Genomic DNA, 19,755 nt, shown 5'->3' with positions numbered 1-19,755 from the left:
TGTGGAAAAGGTATAGAGAAGTAAATCTATACATACTAGACTGACAGGGAAGGATTTCTGTAATATTTCTTTTAAACTGTAGGTACTTACATCCTCAGGTAAAGACTTGACCAATTCGCTATGAGCCATAGGTTTGATGCTCAATTGATGGATAATCTCTCGCTTTATCTCATCTGTAGCATTTACCTGTCCAACTCCAGGACTAAATCTCTCTCCTGTCAACAATAAATACATAAACACACATTTAACAATCATAATACTTATGTGATATATATTTATAATTCATGCAAGACAATGTATTTTTCTTTCTGGCTGGCTACAAAGTAGGGTGAGAGCAGCTCCAAACATCCTTCTGAGTCTCAAGACACAACAAGTGAGTGGGGCTTCAGGCAGTGGAGGAGAGTCTGGTTGCTATTTTGAAGAATGCGATCAGAAGGTGGGAAGGGTTTAGATCCTTCAAGAATCAGTATGGCAGTAGCTGTACTAGCAGCCTCGGAAACTACTTTCATGCCATCTGCTGGATGGGAGGAGGGACGGAGAGCCTTCCTTTGTGGAAAAATAATAAATCACTTTCTGAAACCTCTTTCATGGGTATCACCTCCTGATAGTAGACAGGACTACTAGGGACTGTTGAGAGTCTGAGATAGGATGGGTGGGAGAAGGTAAAGGGTAAAAGAATAGGAAAAATGGAGCCAAAAGGATTGAAAATACAGGTAATAAGAAAAATCTGTAACTTATTAGCCACAGATCTCTATTAACTTGGAATTATAACTGAAGACAAGTGAGGCACTTTGGCACCACAAAACCATGGAGGGAAACGTAACTAAGACATAAAGTAATAGTAAATAGCTCCTAAATATCCTATTCTTGCTTACTAAATTCTCCTGTCCCACGTTTTATTCCCAACACAAAGAGTCTTTCAGTCTATCCTGCTTTAGCAACTGTCCTCTCTCCTTCATCCAAAGCACACAGTGCTGTTATTTTCATCATTACAGTAATCAGAGGGGAGCAAAAAGAAGATACTCTAATCTCCTTCCCCTAAAACTGAGTAACAGCTCAAATAAAACAGTTCAGATTCTAAATTAGTTGCTACCACAAAAGTCAACATAATATGTAAATGCTCCAAACAATCCAAACTTACCAACAAGCATTATAATGAGGTACAGCATTTCTTCTATTAGAGTGTTGTTTTGCTGAACTAAATCCTGTAACAAGTGAGGACAGTGGGAGAGAGAACGGTCAGAGGTAAGAATAAGAATACCTCAGGTGATTAAAATAATCAAAAGGAATCAAAGAGGCTTCTTTAACAATGTATTGTGGCCTCGTAAAACATGCTCTTACCTTATGGGAAGTCTCAGAACTGATTTTTTTCCCATAGTCTGGAGTACTGAAAATCTGATAAAGTTCAAAGCGGCTGAGCATTATCATCAGGAAATGATTTGGATCCATCATGGAGACACCTGTCTTTTTTAAAAATGTTTGAGAAAAAGGAAAAGAGGAAGGTCAAAAGGGCTACTAAACAGTGAGAGGTATTTTGGCTTGCACAAGAGAAAGCAGCTTACTTGCTTACCACTTTCAAAGAAAGATGGAAACCCATTTAGTCCCAATCCCTACTTGTGGTAGCTAAAAGTGTGAACAGGAATCTATGCGGGTAAAACAAAACAAAACAAAACACCCCCTAAACCCACACGTCCTAATAACAGGGACTGCAAGTTCTCTTCCTTTTAATGCTTTGAATTAGTTGTAACCCTGTAAATTCAGTTCAAAGTTTTATGTCCGGGTTCTTTTATTACTGTCAAGTGTATACATTCTGAGAGAAATGTGGTATGGCAATAAAACTTCTAGTATTTTTCATTTATTTATTTTCTTTTTACGGCCATACCTGTGGCATATAGAAGTTCCCAGGGTTGAATGAGAGCTGAAGCTGCAGCTTATGCCATAGGCACCGCAATAGCAGATCCCAGCCGTACCTGTGACTTAACACTGCAGCTTGTGGCAACGTCAGATCCTTAACCCACTGAAGGAGGCCAGGGGTTAAACTTGGATCCTCACAGAGACAATGTTGGGTCCTTAACCCAATGAGCCACAACAGGAACCGCCAGTATTTTTTAATATATATCATATCGGAGTTCCCCATGTGGCGCAGCAGAAATGAATCCGACTAGGAACCATGAGGTTGTGGGTTCGATCCCTGGCCTCACTCAGGGAGTCAAGGATCCGACGTTGCCGTGAGCTGTGGTGTGGGCTGCAGATGCGGCTGGGATCCTGAGTTTCTGTGGCTGTGGTGTGGGCCGGTGGCTATAGTTCAGATCAGACCCCTAGCCTGGGAACGTCCATATGCCTAAAAAGAGAAAAGAAAAAAAAAAAAAATTATATATATCACATCAAACTCTTCAAGAACTCAAATTAATTTTTAGTGCTAAATGCTATACTGAAATGATAGCTTTTTTTTTTTGGTCTTTTTGCCTTTTCTAGGGCCGCACCCAAGGCATATGGAGGTTCCCAGGCTAGGGGTCTAATCGGAGCTGTAGCCGCCGGCCTATGCCAGAGCCACAGCAATGTGGGATCTGAGCTGAGTCTGCGACCTACACCACAGCTCACGGCAATGCCGGATCCTTAACCCACTGAGCAAGGCCAGGGACTGAACCTGCAACCTCATTGTTCTTAGTCAGATTCGTTAACCACTGTGCCACGACGCGAACTCCTGAAATGATAGCTTTTGAATATTAGTTTTAATTCTCCTATAATTCCCTTTGTATAGATTCTAAGTCAACTTGAATTTTATTTTGAACCACTAATTTTTTTGAAATTTACATTTTGTAACTTTTTCCTGTAAGTTCTAAATTCATTCAGCAATAATACGGAAACACTACTTTACGACAAGCATTGTGCTATGTATAATGGACAAAAAAATGGAACAAGAGAGAGCTGCCATGGTTTGCTGCAGGGGAGGAAAAGTAAATAGGCGACCACGACTCAGAGTTATGAGTCGTATGGTAGGGATAAACATCATGCTATAAGCTCTCCCAAAAGGGATACACAGCCACATTTTATTGTGTCACAGAAGGCTTCCTGGAGTCTTATCTAAATTATGCTAAGACATGCAGAAAAACAAGATATATGGTAAACAGAAATGGGGGTGGGTTGGGCAATTGAGGGACCAAAAGAAATAAATGTGCAGATTTTAAGACTTAAGGGAAAGTATGACAAATTCTGGGTGTTTTTTTTTTTTGGCCTTGCCCATAGCATGTGGATGTTCCTGGGCTAGAGACTGAATCCATAGTAGTGACAATGCCAGATCCTTAACCCATTGAGTCACCTGGCAGCTCCAATGTGGGTGTTTTTTTTTTTTTTTTTGGCTTTTTAGGGCCACACCTGCACATGGGCATATGGAAGTTCCCAGGCTAGGGGTCTGGAGCTGCAGCTGCTGGCCTACACCACAGCCATAGAAAGGTGGGATCCAAGCTGTACCTGCAACCTACACCACAGCTCACAGCAATGCTAGATCCTTAACCCAGTGAGTGAGGCCAGGGATCAAACCCGCATCCTCATGGATACTAATGGATACTAGCCAGGTTTGTAGCCTGCTGAGCCATAACGGGAACTCTCCAATTCAGGGAATTTTAACATAGTTAAGTACTGAAGGCCTTGAAAACCAGTTTGAGGGATTTGAGTCTTTAATCAGAGGAAAAGAAAGAAAGGATGGCTTTCAAGTTTCTGCTTCTAATAACTGCATAGACTGTTGAACAATTCACTAAGGGAAGGAACCTCCAAAGATAGGAAGAAGGTACGGAGGACATAAGTGGAGTTATTTTGAATATGCTAAATCTGAGATGTGCCTAGGAACCTAGATGGAAATGTTCTATAGGCTCTTCGCCATGGGAGTCTGATGCTTAGTAGAGAGGGCTGGGCCAGCATTGTAGATCTGACAGCGATCTAAGCAACTGGGTCCCGTGGAAGTTACAAGAAGAAAAACTCCCCATAACCTTTAAATTTAATGCTCTTAATTCATTACCTGAAGCATTACAATATCCTTGTCAAACATTTCACGTCTGCATTTCACATTGTGGTAGTAATAAATCTAAAAAAGAAAAACAAGCAATTATATTGGGTAAACAGGTTTTTATTTGTACAGTTCCCTCATTTTCCTACTCACCAAAGGACCCCAGGACTTTTGTACACGTAAGCATGAGCACACAATTGTGCACACTCATTGGGATTTAGCAGTTAATTCTATCTCAATAGAGATTAATTAGAAATTTCCAAACTAGTCACTCTCTTGTTCACATTTTGCAGTCAACTTTCTGGGTCCCTAACAAAAGTACCTTCAGTGAGGTTTATAACTATCAAAAAAAGAGGAAAAATCTTATACCAAGCCTTGGTGAGGTTTAAAAATTAAAACCTCAATTTCAGAGCTATACTAACAGAACTTTTATCTTTTAACCCAATTTAAGTAGGTGAAATATAGGTTTTTTTAAATTACGTTTTATTATTATTTTTTTTGTCTTTTGTCTTTTTAGGGCCGTACCCACTGCATATGGTGGTTCCCAGGCTAGGGGTCAAATTAGAGCTGTAGCTGCCCGCCTACATCACAGCCCGCAGCAACGCTGGATCCTTAACCCACTGAGCAAGACCAGGGATCAAACCCGAGTCCTCATGGATGTTGGTTGGGTTCATTAACCAGTGAGCCACGATGGGAACTCCAAATTATGTTTTACTAGAAATACCCAACTTTGGGAGTTCCCACTGTGGGACAGTACGTTAAGAAAAAAATTCCAACTGTGTTCTAGAAATGATCTCAAGTAAAAATTGAGACAATTAAATTCATTTCTAATTTTTTTTGTTTTTGTATGGCTGTGCCCACAGCAGCCCTGCGCTCTGGGCCAAAGACTGAACCCAAGCTGCAGCTGCAACCTATGCGCAGCTGTGGCAATGCTGGATCCTTTAACCCACAGTGTTGGGCTAGGGACTGAACCCTAATGTCCACAGTGACCTGAGATGCTGCAGGTGGATCAGAGCTGCAGCTAAGGCCTATGCTATAGTCATTGCAATACTGGATGTGATTTGCATCTGGGACCAATGTTACAGCTTGCAGCAATCCCAGATCCTTAACCACTGAGTGAGGCTAGGGATTGAACCCGCATTCTCGCAGAGACAATGTGAGCCACAACGGAACTCCTGCAGCCAGACTCTTAACCCACTGCACTACAGCAGGAATGCCAGTTCATTTCTACTTTTGATATCATTTCTTAACAAAATATGAATAAAAGTTCTAAGAAACTTTTTTTTTTTTCTTTTTTTGTCTTTTTGCTATTTCTTGGGCAGCTCCTGCAGCATGTGGAGGTTCCCGGGCTGGGGTCGAATCGGAGCTGTAGCCACCAGCCTACGCCAGAGCCACAGCAACGCAGGATCCGAGCTGCATCTGCAACCTACACCACAGCCCACGGCAACGCCAGATCATCAACCCACTGAGCAAGGCCAGGGACCGAACCCGCAACCCCATGGTTCCTAGTCGGATTCGTTAACCACTGCGCCACGACGGGAACTCCGTAAGAAACTTTTTAGTGTAACATTACATTTATCTTGTCAGTTTTGTTTTTTAATTTTTAAGGATCATTTTCAGTGGCCACAAAGGTTTTTTTTTTTTTTTTTTTTATTGCGCATACAGAAGTTCCCAGGCCAGGGGTCTAACCTATGCCACAGCAGTGACAATGCCAGGTCCTTAACCCACTCAATGAGCCACCAGGGAACTCCTACAGTTTTCAGACAGATGACTTTCAGTGACTAAGTATGATGAAAATTATAACCTTCATAGAAGCTAAGGAATGAACTGCAAACTCTTCACAGAATTAAAAAACACTTACCTGGTTTACTAGAGAGAACCCATTTCTTCTCCACATTCCTGCATGTACTTGGGCACACAAAACAAGACATCTAAGAGGGTGTTCTATCAACATGGGTGGGCTAAGTTCACTCTGTGTATACAAAAAAAAAAAAAAAAACCCACAAAAATGTCAACTCTATAAGAAAGACTGGTTTATAGGGAAGGAAGCTTTATATAAAACAAGTCAAAATTATTTTAAGATATGTTTGTATGACAGTTAATTTTATGTGTTAACCCGGCTGAGCCATGAATCCCAGTTTTTGATTAACATCAGTCTAGATACGGCTGTGAAGCCATTTTGCAGATGGGAATGGTATTTAAATCAGTAGACTTTGAACAAGGGAGACTACTCTCCATGATGTGGGCGGGCTTCATTCAATTAGTTGAAGGCCTTAAGAGAAAAGACTGAGGTTTCCCCAAGGATGAAGAAATTCTGCTTCTTAGACTGCCTTTGGACTTCAGACTGCAGTGTCAACTCTTACCCTGCCAGGCTGCCCTGCAAGCTTAGTTCAGACTTGCCAAGACCCATTAACTGTGTGAGCCAATTCCCTATGGTAAACCAATCTCTGTCTCTTTCTACACACACACACACACACACACACACACACACACACACACACACACACACAGACCCATTCATTTACTCTTTATTGTCTTTAATTCTCTGGTGAACCCTAACTGTTTTAGAGCGATTTCAAATACATGGAACATAATAAATAGGTATTTACATTTTTTTTTTTTGTACAGTATTACATTAGTTTTACAGGTGTACTACATAATGATTTGATATTTGTATACTTTACGAAATGATCACCATAATAAGTCTAGTAACCATCATCCCTATACAAAGTTGTAATAATATTATTGACCACATTCTTTATGCTGTGTATTATATTCCCATGACTTAGTGATCTTCTAGCTGGAGATTTGTAATAGATATTTACTTCTAAATGTTAGTACTACTTACTAGAGGTAGGAGCTCTGGAAATTTATATGCCACTTCACTTTTGCTTAATAAGACATGTAAACCTGCATGGTGAACAAAAAGTACTTCGATAAATGAAAATCATTTAGACAAAAAAATCTCTTAAATAGTCACTCAGCTTTAGATCACTTCTTTTCTGTTTCTCTTTGGGAAACTATCATGCTACAAATTAATATATAAAATGAACTACATCCATAAATGAAGTTTTGGTGGTTTTTTTAACCCCATTTTTGGCTGCCCCAAGCCATACGGAGTTCCCGGGCCAGGGATCAGATCCAAGCCACAGTCTTGACCTAAGCCATAGCTGTGGCAATGCCGGATCCCCAACCCACTGGGCCAGGCTGGGGATTGAACTTGTATCCCAGTGCTCCCAAGATGTGGCCGACCCCGATGGGCCACAGCAGGAACTCCCATAAATGAAGCATTTTTATTGTTATTCTCATGAACCTCTGTATTAAAGGCACACTTGGAAACAGAGTCTTAATTACACATAGCAACATTTTATAGAAGTAATGTTAGACATCCAAACAGCAAAAGCAGCTATATAACAATCAAAGTACCTCTATGTTACAGCAGCTTTAAGAGTCATATTTCACTGGGTCATGAAATTCTTTCTTATTTAAAGTACAGATCCTCCTGGCAACTGAACAGAGAAGCTGCTTATGGAATTCATGGCCTGCCCTGGTCCTGACCTCAGAATTCAGTTCCCCAGAACTTCCCGTTTAGGATCAAAGTGTCTTTAGTTTCTAACGGCAAAGGATGCTTTTACGGCTCAACCTTAGTTAATTCTGTCCATTTAAGAAGCAGTTGTCCTGTTTATATTGTTGTCTAAACAGAGAATACTTTTTACAATCTTATCAACAGATGTTGGCCACTTCGTCAAGCCTGCTTTGAGGCTTTTGTCATCCAAAAAGACCTGCATTATCAATCCCATTCTAGTAACCTGTTCTCCATGTTTGCCACCAACAGACTGCTTTGAATTGTGTAATAACAGACTCTGAAGCTGGGTTGAGTTAAACAATAAAACATGTGGCATCTGTAGTTAAGAAGTCTGAAAAAGCACTATGGTATGGTTGTTATAAACATGGTTTCTGGTGCCAAAACTACCTGAATCCCTATTCTGACTTACTTGTTCTGTGGCTCTAAGCCACCTCCACATCTCAGTCTTCCCATTTGTGAAGTGAACTTAACAACAGCTACCTCACAGGCTACGATGATTAAAAAAGTTAATGCATGAAAAACTCTCAAATAATGCACAGTAGATATTCAATAAATATTACAACAACAATCTAAAAGACAATTTCAGGGTCCTCTACTGGGGAGAAATACTTTACCTGCAAGTAAGCGAGAAACTGGGAGGTGAATGCTAACTTTTTCTTTGGAAACACAGTATCTGATAGTTTCCACTGAATGTCCACAAATGCTTAATGTGACTGGCTGTTCGCCATCGGTAAAACCACCATGACACTGCGTCAATACAGCAAGGCATTTCTTGTAAGCTTCAATTAACACTTTTTCCTGAAAAAGAACGTTTTCTGTAAGTTATTCAAAGGTTGGCTTTCTAAGATACTGAATAAACACCTCAAATTCAATAATCAAATATATCAAATATCAACATGGGCAAAATCACTCATCTCCCCTTTACAACTTGGTCCCTCTTCTAGAAGTTACTCTAATACCCTCCCCCTTTCCCCAATCTCCTTTTTTCCCCATTTTATAGTTATTATAAAACATATTTCCCTATATTCCCTCGCTATACAATATATCTTTGTCACTTATTTATACATAGTACTTTGTATCTCTTAATCCCCCCACCTTGCCCCTTCCCTCTTCCTTGTAATAACCACTAGTTTGTTCTCTATTATCTGTGAATCTGTTTGTTATATCACTAGTTTGTTTTACTTTTTAGATTCTACATATAAATGATAACATACAGAATTTGTCTTTCTCTGTCTGACTTATTTCACCAAGCTCAATACCCTCCATGTTGCTGCAAATGGCAAAATTTCATTCTTTTTTTTATATGACCGAGTAATATTCTATTACGTCACCCTACCCCGCCCCCAACACCTTCTCTATCCATTCATCTATTGGACACTTTGGCTGCTTCCATATCTTGGCAGTTGTAAATAATGCTATGAACAAGGGGTATATTTATCTTTCCAAATTAGTGTTTCTGTTTCTTAAGATATATATCCCCAGGAGCTGGATCATATAGCAGTTCTATATTTAGTTTTTTGAGGAAGCTCCATACTGTTTTCCATAGTGGTTGCACCAATTTACATTCCCACCAGCAGTGCACAAGAGTTCCTTTTCTCCGTATCTTTGCCAACATTTGTTATTTGTGGTCTTTGTGATGACAGCCATTCTGACAGGTGTGAGGTGATATCTCGTGGTTTTGACTTGCATTTCCCTGATGATTAGTTACGTTGAGCATCTTTTCATGTGCCTATTGAGTATCTGCATACCTTCTTTGGAAAAATGTCCATTCAGGTCTTCTGCCCATTTTTTAATCAGGATGTTTTATTTTTTTGATATTGAGTTATATAAGCTGTTTAAATATAGCTCAAATGATATGGTCATATCATTTGCAAATATTTTCTCCCATTCAGTAGGCTGTCTTTTTGTTTTGTTGATGGTTTCCTTTGCTGTGCAAAACTTTTAAATTTAATTAGGACTTATTTGTTTATTTTTCTTTTTTTTGGCAGTGCCCCAGGCATGTGGTAGTTCTGGGGCCAGGGATTGAACTTGAGCCACAGGAGCAACCCAAGCCACGGCAGTGACACCAACAGATCCTTAACCTGCTGAGCCACCAGGGAATTCCTATTTTTACTTCTGTTTTCTTTGCCTTCGGAGACAGATCCAAGAAAATATTGCTATGGTTAATGTCTAAGAGTGTTCTCTCTGTTTTCTTCTAGGAGTTGTGTGGTTTTCAGTCTTACATTTAGGTCTTTAATCCAATTTGAGTTCATTTTTGTATACAGTATGAGGAAATGTTCTGATTTCATTCTTTTACATGCAGCTGTCCAGTGTTCCACGTACCACTTACTGAAGAGACTGTCTTTTTTCCACTGTACATTCTTGTTTTCTCTGTTGTAGATTAATTCACCATACGTGTGTCGGTTTATTCTGGGCTTTCTCTTTTCCTAATTTCCCACTGTCTAATATATTACCGAGTTGGCAATTTCTAAATTTTTCTCAAACCTGGCCACTAACTATCTCCAGTAACTCAAAGGAAAGCCAACATCTCTCTACTAAATTCCCTGCTACTACTCTTGCCCCCCCACAGTGTAATTTTCTAAAAACATGTACATTGGATCTTGTCACTTTTCTGCTTGGTAGTCTCTAAAGGTGTTCCAATTCAATTAGAATAGAATTCAAACTTCTTTCCATGGCCTCCAAGACCCTGCCAAGTCAGGTAGCTGTTCACTTTCCCATCTTCAACCTCTGCTCCAACCAGAGGAACAATCCCAGTTCCTGAAACAACCGTAATCCTTCTCATCAGAGAGCATGATGCAGCTGTTTCTCAGTTAGGAATGTTCTTTACTCTGACTGGTTAGCTCTGACACAGTTCAGATCTCATGGAAGCTGACTCTGACCTCCCGACTTAACACAGGCTCTCAACTAGACTTTATAGCAGCAAAGGCCGAAATAATTTTAAGACACAAGACAAATGCATCAATTGTAAAATTTCACTTTTGGATACATTTACAAACTCTTTAAAAAAAATTAACTAAATTTTATTTTATTTTTTAGTCATGCCTCCAGCACATGGAAGTTTCCGGGCCAGGGATTGAACCTGAGCCACAGCAGTGACAATGCCAAATCCTTAACCACTAGGCCACCAGGTAACTTCCAAAACTCTTTTTATATGCCCCAAATCTAGATGGGATTATAGTAAAAAAAAAAAAAAAAAAAAAAAAAAGAAGATAGTAACATATGAGAAGAGCGAGTATAAATTATATCCTCTATTTTCCAAGGTTTCTCTAAACTTCAGTATTTTAACTTTTATTGAATGTACAGATTAAAGAGGAAAACATGCTGTTTTATGAGCGTATCACCACTATCCTCCCCAAACTGCCTCAAACGATACTTAAATCTATTTCTGCCCATCCTCTGTTTATCTCCCATCCCTGACCCCAGAAAAGACTCACATCTAAAGCACACCAGTCTTGCATCATTGAAATGACATGTGTTAATTTCATCTGTAGTGTGAAGGCTGCTTCCCACTCAGGTTCCATTTCAATATGCTGTCCTACCTGACGTGTAACTGGATCCATTCCCTAAAAGAAGTGAAAATATTTTAAATAAGTTAGAATTACATTTGTTGTTTTATACCAAAACTTAAATAATGTAGAAGAAATACATATTGATTATAAAAACATATAAAGTAAGAGTTTTAGGAGTTCCTATTGCGGCTCAGTGGAAATGAACCCAGCTAGTATCTATGAGGATGCGGGGTTGGCTCCCTGGCCTTACTCAGTGGGTTAAGTATCCAGCCTTGCCTCGAGCTGTGGCATAGGCTGCAGACATGGCTCAGATCTGGTGTTGCTGTGGCTGTGGCGTAGGCCAGCAGCTGCAGCTCTGATTCAACTCCTAGCCTGGGAACTTCCGTATGTTGCAGGTGCAACCCTAAAAAATAAATAAATAAATAGAGTTTTAACAGGAAGTTTCAAGCATATGAGAAGTCCAATTTCTTAAATTATAAGTGTAAGTAACATTCTCTAAAATTTTATAAATAAAAACTCCCAGCATAGAACAAATTATTTTAGAAGCAATCTTCTATATATTTCAGACAATAAAAAAAACTGTCAGAAGGAATTTGACAGCTTTTAAAATGCTACTGAAGGAGTTCCCGTCGTGGCGCAGTGGTTAACAAATCTGACTAGGAACCATGAGGTTGCGGGTTTGATCCCTGACCTTGCTCATAGGGTTAAAGATCCGGCATTGCTGTGAGCTGTGGTGTGGGTCGCAGACGTGGCTCAGATCCCTCGTTGCTGTGGCTGTGGTGAAGGCCGGGGGCTACAGCTCCGATTAGACCCCTAGCCTGGGAACTTCCATGTGCTGCGGGTGTGGCCGTAAAAGGACAAAACGACAAAAACAAAACAAAACAAAAAAACATAATTTCTTAAATAACTCGACAATATTTCCACATAAGCATATTTAAAAAGACCCAAAACTTGTAATCCCCAAAGAAAGAACATTAATGGTAACCAGAAGAATAACCAACTAAGAAAACACAGCAGATGCCAGAAACTCAGATCTCATTCACTTTATACCTTTCTAAGGGTTTCCAATTAAGAGAAGCTTCTTGCTCCAAACTGTAGTCATTCAAATTATTCTTTTGGAAATGTGTCCAGAATGAAAAAAAATGCATAGACAGAAAGGAGTTGAGTTCAGTGAGCCAAGAAAAGGAGGAAAGTGGGTGTTCCCATTGTGGCACAGGGGAAACGAATCCGGTTAGTATCCATGAGGATGCGGGTTCAATCCCTTGGCCTTGCTCAGGCCAGGGGTTGGGGACCTGGTGTTGCTGTGAGCTGCAGTGTTAAGCTGCAGATGTGGCTTAGATCCTGTGTTGCTGTGGCTGTGGTGTAGGACACCAGCTATAGCTCCAATTCAACCAATTCTAGGCTGAGAACGTCCATATGCTATGGGTGGGGCCCCAAAAAGCAAAAAAAAAAAAGTGGGGTAGGAGTGGAGTGAATGTTTCCCTTTTGAAATGTGTCAGTTTATACATACCTGCATACATTTGAGTAATTCCAAAAAGGCATCAAATCCTTCTAGGAACTTCTGCCTCAGATCATCTGACCATTCAGTTGGTTTGCTAATTAACACATACCTGAGCAAGATAAAACCAGCAATAAATATATGGATAAACAATGAAATTTTACATGTTTTAAATGGTTTAATAAATAAGCAAAAGCTTACTTGAGATCTAAAATAAGGCTCTGAACTCTCCTGAACTTGAAGGCTTGTAAAGCAGTGTATCGTTCAAACTGAAATCTGCCCTGGGCATCTCGATGTCTCAAATGATCCATAAATGTCTTAATGATAATGGTCATTAGATTTTCTTCCGTGATGAGCATCCGAGCCTAGGACAAAGTATATCAGTGTACATGGTAATAAAAAGCTATTTACCAGAAAGCTTGAAAAAAAAAGTCACTAACATTGGTTAGCTCTTTCAGTTTAGACCTTTTTCAACCCAACTATATAATATCATAAATGTATTACTGTGTATTTCTAAATAACAATTACTTACTCCAATTGCCACGTGTATGAAGCAACAATTATATCACGGAGAAAGATGCCAGAATGTAAGGAGACAGATCCAAGGTTCATTATTCAAAGACAATTCAGGGTGGGGGATCTGAACGAGGCTGCAAATTTTCCTTAACTGAGACATTTAGACACCTATAATGGTATGGTATAATTATTCTAGGATCCACAGGTTTATATCACAGATTCTGTAGAACTCAGTATGAAACCATATTTCCTCTTAATTTTAGTTGAGATTTATTTTTTGTTTTTGCTTCTATATCTAGATATACATATCTATGTATTTTGGAATAAGCAAATACACATAAATGATGCAAAAAACAGGTAAAAAGTTGAGTCTCCTAGCTCCCAACGTTCCCTTTACAAAGGCAATCTCTGTTGGCAATTTTCTTGCATATACTTCCAGAGATGGTGTATGTGTGTACCAAAGATATATGTATGCCCCCCCACACATACATTTATAATACATAGATGAGTGTTAATAAGTAGATATAAATAGCATATTATAAATTCTGATCTGCACTCAGTTTTTTCACTTGATGTGTTTTAGAGGTTATCCCATACCATTCATATAAATTCCCTCTTTCTTTTTAACTATCACCAGTATTCTTTACTACCATACTTTATTAGCCAGGCCATTACAGGTAAAACATTTAGGCTTTTCCTAGTCTTAGACTATTTATCATAAGAGATGTTGCAACAAATATCTACTGTGTACAGTTGCAAGGATATTTACAGAATAATTTCCTAGAAGTAGAATTACTGGATTTAGGTATATATACATTATAAATTTTAACTAATATCACCAAACTATCTCCAAAACGCAAAAGTTAGATATCTGAGAATATGGTAAAGCTATATTCTAATGTAGAGGTTATGTTCTAAAGTCATCAGATAAGAAGAAAATCTATATAATTAAACATACCTTTGAAAAACTCTTAAGTCAATAGGACACATTTCTGTTTTGTTTTTTTTTTTGCGTTTTTCTAGGGCCACTCCCTCGGCATATGGAGGTTCCCAGGCTAGCGGTCTAATCGGAGCTGTAGCTGCCAGCCTACACCACAGCCACAGCAATGTGGGATCTGAGCCGCATATGCGACCTACACCACAGCTCACGGCAACGCTGGATCCTTAACCCACTGAGTGAGGCCAGGGATCGAACCTGCAACCTCATGGTTCCTAGTCAGGTTTGTTAACCACTGTGCCACGACAGGAACTCCAGGATACATTTCTGTTAATTATCCTAGACAGCGAAGACTAAGTTCAAGTTGGAAGGTGGGGAAGTGTTGGCAAGGAAAAGGATTTTCCTTCTTATGTGATATATTAGTCAATTTTGAGACAGTAAAATGTGTATAGGCAATTTCACTGACCTAAGAAAAAACTCTGGTCTCACAGGAAGAGCTTTTACCATTTTGCCATTAAGCCTAACATTTGTTTTGGGTTTTTATTTTTTGTTTTGTTTTTAGGTACTATATCAGATTAAACATTCTTACTTGCTATGAGGCATTTTTGGTTTGTTTTAAATCATGAATTCAGGAAAAGCATCTGATATGATTGTTTTTTCTTTCTGTTAATAAGTTGAATTATGCCAGGTGATTTTTTTTTTTTAATCCAAATGTTATACTATTCTTGCATTAAGGAAACAACCAAACTTGGCTGTGATGTATTATCCTTTTTATTTTTATTTATTTTTTGTCTTTTGTCTTTTTGTTGTTGTTGTTGTTGCTATTTCTTGGGCCGCCCCCGCGGCATATGGAGGTTCCCAGGCTAGGGGTTGAATCGGAGCTGTAGCCACCGGCCCACGCCAGAGCCACAGCAACGCAGGATCCGAGCCGCGTCTGCAACCTACACCACAGCTCACGGCAACGCCGGATCGTTAACCCACTGAGCAAGGGCAGGGACCGAACCCGCAACCTCATGGTTCCTAGTCGGATTCGTTAACCACTGCGCCACGACGGGAACTCCATATTATCCTTTTTATATATTGCCTGATTAAATCTGTGCAACCTCAGTCATGAGAGAGATTAGATGGTAACTTTCTTTTCTTGTAATTGTTGGGTTTTGATATCAGGATTACAGAGGACTTTATTAAATTGGCAAGTATATTTTTTTTCTGTTTTCTAGAAAAAGTTACATAAGACAGGCGTTATTCCATTCTTAAATATTTAGAATTCTCCTTTGCAGCCTTTGGACCTGGGGCTTCTTTGTGAAAAGATTTTTATACTAATTAAAAATTTCTACCTCTTGTTTCTCTTCTAATAACTTATATTTTTTCTTAGGAATGTGTTCATTTCATCCAAATTTCCAATTCTATTGATTTAATTTGATCCTAACTGTGCCTTGCTTTCTATTTAATATCTATAAGATCTGCAGTCTTTTTTAAATAAATTTTTTTCTATTTTTCTTATTAGATTTTCTAGAGATCTATACCCCCATCCCTTTTTCAAAGAAAAATCTTTTTGGTACACTTGCTTTGTTTTGTTAATTTCTGTTCTTTATTATTTCCCTTTTTCTACTTTCTTTAGACAAAAGACATAAGTCCTTTTATTACAATGGCCTTCAAGGTCTGGCACCATCCACTCCCACCTTCCCCCACCCCCAAACTCAATGACCTCATGGACCATACTCCTCTTCACTCTCTCCAGCAACACTGGTCTGTTTCGGGTTCTTTCTTCCAAAATGCCAGGTGCACGTGCACCTCAGAACTTTGCACCTGCTGCTCCCTCTGCCCAGGAGGCTCTTCCACCAGTTAGTCACATCACTCACCCTCTCACTTCCTTCAGGTTCCTGTTTAAATACCACCTCTCCAAGAGGCCTTTTCTTGATAACCCTGTATAAAAATATAACCCTTCCACTGTCATTCTCTATCCCCTTGACCTGCTTTCCTACTTTACAGCACTTATCAACACTTGATTTATAATTAATAGTATTAAATAACTATCTCTCTCCAATTAGACTATAAATTCCATGGGAACGGGGACTTTTGTCCCCATTTTGTTTACTGCTTATATTTATCTCCAGAGCCCCAAACAGTGCCTAGTTAATAAAGGTACTCTGAATAAATGAACATATATGCTATTTTTCAGTGTTTCTAACTAAAGGAGTCAGACAAGAAACAACATAAAAAATTGAAATATTGGAAAAAAACAAAAATTATTACTTGCAGATTACTAGAAATTCCAAGGAATTAATGACATAAAATATAAGAAAAAAATGTTAATAAGAAATCCAGATAGATACAAGATGGATACAAGTTTTCTTACATAAGAGCCAAAGCAAGATTAAAAATGTGAATAATTTACTATAGCGTCAAAAATACAAAACATAAAAATGTAATTAAAAATGTGTAAGACTCATCACAAGAGAACTAAATAACACTTGATAAATGAGAACAAATTATGTTCCTAGCTGAGAATATTTGATATTGCAAAGATATTAGTTCTTCCCAGATAATTTGGGAAGAACTAATATCTCTGCAATATCCTTTTTTTTTTTTCTTTTTTTTTGGTCTTTTTGTCCTTTTAGTGCCATACCCGTGGCACATGGAGGTTCCCAGGCTAGGGGTCTAATCAGAGCTGTAGCTGCCGGCCTACACTACAGCCACAGCAACACGGGCTCCAAGCTGCATCTTCGACCCACACCACAGCTCACGGCAACCCTGGATCCTTAACCCATTGAACAAGGCCAGGGATTGAACCCACAATCTCATGGTTCCTTGTTGGATTCGTTAACCACTGAGCCATGACGGGAGCTCCCTCAGTCAAAAGTCCTACTGTATTTTCTTCTTCTTTTTTTTTTTTTTTTGCCTCGCTAGAGGCATGTGGAAGTTCCTAGGCCAAGCATCAAACTTGGGCCATGGCTATAACCAGAGCCATGGCAGTGACAATGGTGGATCCTTAACATACTCAGCCACGAGGGAACTCCTCTAACGTGTTTTTTTGGAAACTGATTTTAGTTCTAAAAAAAAAAAAGAAGGCTGAGATAATTTTTGGACAAGAAAAATGAAAGAAAATTTAGTTTTATAAAATTATCAAAATGGAATACTAAGCTAAAATTATTAAAACTAGGTACTGACATGGAAATGGACAAAAGGATTAATGGAAGAGAGAAACATAGATTTGAATATACATGGGATTGCCTCAGAGGCTTCTCAAACTCATCTCTGACTAAACTGAAAGCATCACTTTCTCTCTTTACAAGTTCTACTCATTTTCCAAAACTTCCTGAGCAAGTGGCACAACATCCACTTGGTTACAATTCAGAAACCTGGGACTCACCTTTACACTTTTCCCTCAAACCCAACAACCAATCATTCACCAAACCCAATATCCCTTAAACCCATAATGTGGCTGTTCTGCAGATTCCACTACTTACCTATCTCTCACAACTTGCATACCTGCTCCCACAATCCCAGTTCAAGTCACCATCAAATCTTGTCTGGATTACTGCATTAGCTCCAATTAGGTCCCCCACTTTCACTACACCCCTGCCAATTTATTCTCCAAATTACAAAAAGCACCATTTTCAAAAATCACAAATGTGATGATATATGGTACCAGCTGAAAGTTTTCAGTGCTTCCAATGCTCTTAAAAACCAAAATCCTTAATTTGGTCTAAAATATCTCATTAATGGGTAAATATACTTCAAACAGCTTCAACTGAACTAGAATATAACCTTGAACATTAAAGTTATCTGGGTGAACAAAATTGACAAACCCCTGGCCAGACTCACTAAAAAGAGGAGAGAAAGAACCCAAATAACCAAAATTATAAATGAAAAAGGAGATATCACAACGGATACAGCAGAAATACAAAAAAACCATAAGAGAATACTATGAACAACTATACGGCAACAAGTTTGACAATCTGGAAGAAATGGACAATTTTCTAGAATCTTACAGCCTGCCAAAACTGAATCAAGTAGAAACAGACCAACTGAACAGACCGATCACTAGAAATGAAATTGAAGAGGTCATAAAATCACTTCCTACAAATAAAAGTCCAGGACCAGATGGCTTCACAGGTGAATTTTATCAAACATATAAAGAGGAATTGGTGCCCATCCTCCTTAAACTCTTTCAAAAGGCTGAAGAAGAAGGAATACTCCCAAAGACATTCTATGAGGCCACCATCACCCTCATCCCAAAACCAGGCAGAGATACCACCAAAAAAGAAAACTATCGGCCAATATCATTGATGAATATAGATGCAAAAATTCTCAACAAAATCGTAGCCAACCGAATCCAACAACATACCAAAAAAATTATACACCATGACCAGGTTGGGTTCATCCCAGGTTCACAAGGATGGTTCAACATAACGCAAATCAATCAGCATCATACACCACATTAACAAAAAAAAAGTCAAAAATCATATGATCATCTCAATAGACGCAGAAAAAGCACTTGACAAAGTCCAACATCCATTCATGATCAAGACCCTCGCCAAAGTGGGTATAGAGGGAACATTCCTGAATATAATCAAAGCCATTTATGATAAACCCACAGCAAATATAATACTCAATGGGGAAAAACTGAAAGCCTTCTCACTCAAATCTGGAACAAGACAGGGATGCCCACTCTCACCACTGCTCTTCAACATAGTTTTGGAAGTCCTAGCCACAGCAATTAGACAAACAAAAGAAATAAAAGGCATCCATATAGTAAGAGAAGAGATGAAACGGTCACTGTATGCAGATGACATGATACTATACATAGAAAACCCTAAGGACTCAACCCCAAAACTACTTGAACTGATTCATAAATTCAGCAAAGTAGCAGGATATAAGATTAACATTCAGAAGTCAGTTGCATTTCTGTATACCAGCAATGAAATATTAGAAAAGGAATACAAAAATATGATACCTTTTAAAATTGCACCTCACAAAATCAAATACCTCGGAATACACCTGACCAAGGAGGTAAAGGACCTATATGCCGAGAACTATAAAACTTAATCAAAGAAATCAAAGAAGATGTAAAGAAATGGAAAGATATTCCATGTTCCTGGATTGGAAAAATCAATATTGTGAAAATGGCCATCCTACCCAAAGCAATCTACAGATTCAATGCAATCCCTATCAAATTACCCATGACATTTTTCACAGAACTAGAACAAACAATCCAAACATTTACATGGAACAACAAAAGACCCAGAATCACCAAAGCAATCCTGAGAAACAAAAACCAAGCAGGAGGCATAACTCTCCCAGACTTCAAGAAATACTACAAAGCCACAGTCATCAAAACAGTGTGGTACTGGTATCAAAACAGACAGACAGACCAATGGAACAGAATAGAGAACCCGGAAATAAACCCTGACACCTATGGTCAATTAATCTTTGACAAGGGAGGCAAGAACATAAAATGGGAAAAAGAAAGTCTACTCAGCAAGCATTGCTGGGAAACCTGGACAGCTGCATGCAAAGCAATGAAACTAGAACACACCCTCACACCATGCACAAAAATAAACTCCAAATGGCTGAAAGACTTAAATATACGACAGGACACCATCAAATTCCTGGAAGAAAACATAGGCAAAACACTCTCTGACATCAACATCATGAATATTTTCTCAGGTCAGTCTCCCAAAGCAATAGAAATCAGAGCAA

General features: G+C 38.9%; 1 protein-coding gene across 9 annotated transcripts in view; it reads right to left on the bottom strand.

Annotated features, from left to right (window-relative positions):
• The window catches only part of UBR2 (ubiquitin protein ligase E3 component n-recognin 2), a 129,494-nt gene that overhangs the window by 48,468 nt on the left and 61,271 nt on the right, over nucleotides 1-19,755 (bottom strand). For 7 of the 9 annotated variants that reach the window (XR_002345723.1, XR_002345724.1, XM_021098699.1 and 4 more), the window contains exons 12-21: nucleotides 12,798-12,961; nucleotides 12,609-12,708; nucleotides 11,024-11,152; nucleotides 8,204-8,387; nucleotides 6,852-6,913; nucleotides 5,865-5,975; nucleotides 4,016-4,081; nucleotides 1,342-1,464; nucleotides 1,142-1,205; nucleotides 91-215 (exon numbers count right to left, since the gene is read on the bottom strand). Coding sequence is in view for 5 of the 9 variants with exons in the window: in XM_021098699.1 (XP_020954358.1) it covers nucleotides 91-215; nucleotides 1,142-1,205; nucleotides 1,342-1,464; nucleotides 4,016-4,081; nucleotides 5,865-5,975; nucleotides 6,852-6,913; nucleotides 8,204-8,387; nucleotides 11,024-11,152; nucleotides 12,609-12,708; nucleotides 12,798-12,961 (1,128 nt within the window). In the remaining 4 variants the exon portion in view is untranslated. Of the gene's footprint in view, nucleotides 1-90; nucleotides 216-1,141; nucleotides 1,206-1,341; nucleotides 1,465-4,015; nucleotides 4,082-5,864; nucleotides 5,976-6,851; nucleotides 6,914-8,203; nucleotides 8,388-11,023; nucleotides 11,153-12,608; nucleotides 12,709-12,797; nucleotides 12,962-13,128; nucleotides 13,281-19,755 lie in introns of those variants that run through there. The other 2 variants (XR_001297863.2, XR_002345725.1) reach the window with 2 other exon arrangements.

Source organism: Sus scrofa, chromosome 7 (assembly GCF_000003025.6).
Source record: "Sus scrofa isolate TJ Tabasco breed Duroc chromosome 7, Sscrofa11.1, whole genome shotgun sequence".
Lineage (NCBI taxonomy): Eukaryota > Metazoa > Chordata > Mammalia > Artiodactyla > Suidae > Sus > Sus scrofa.
The sequence above is the reverse complement of the archived record's forward strand: the minus strand, read 5'-3'. Positions and strand labels throughout refer to the sequence as shown.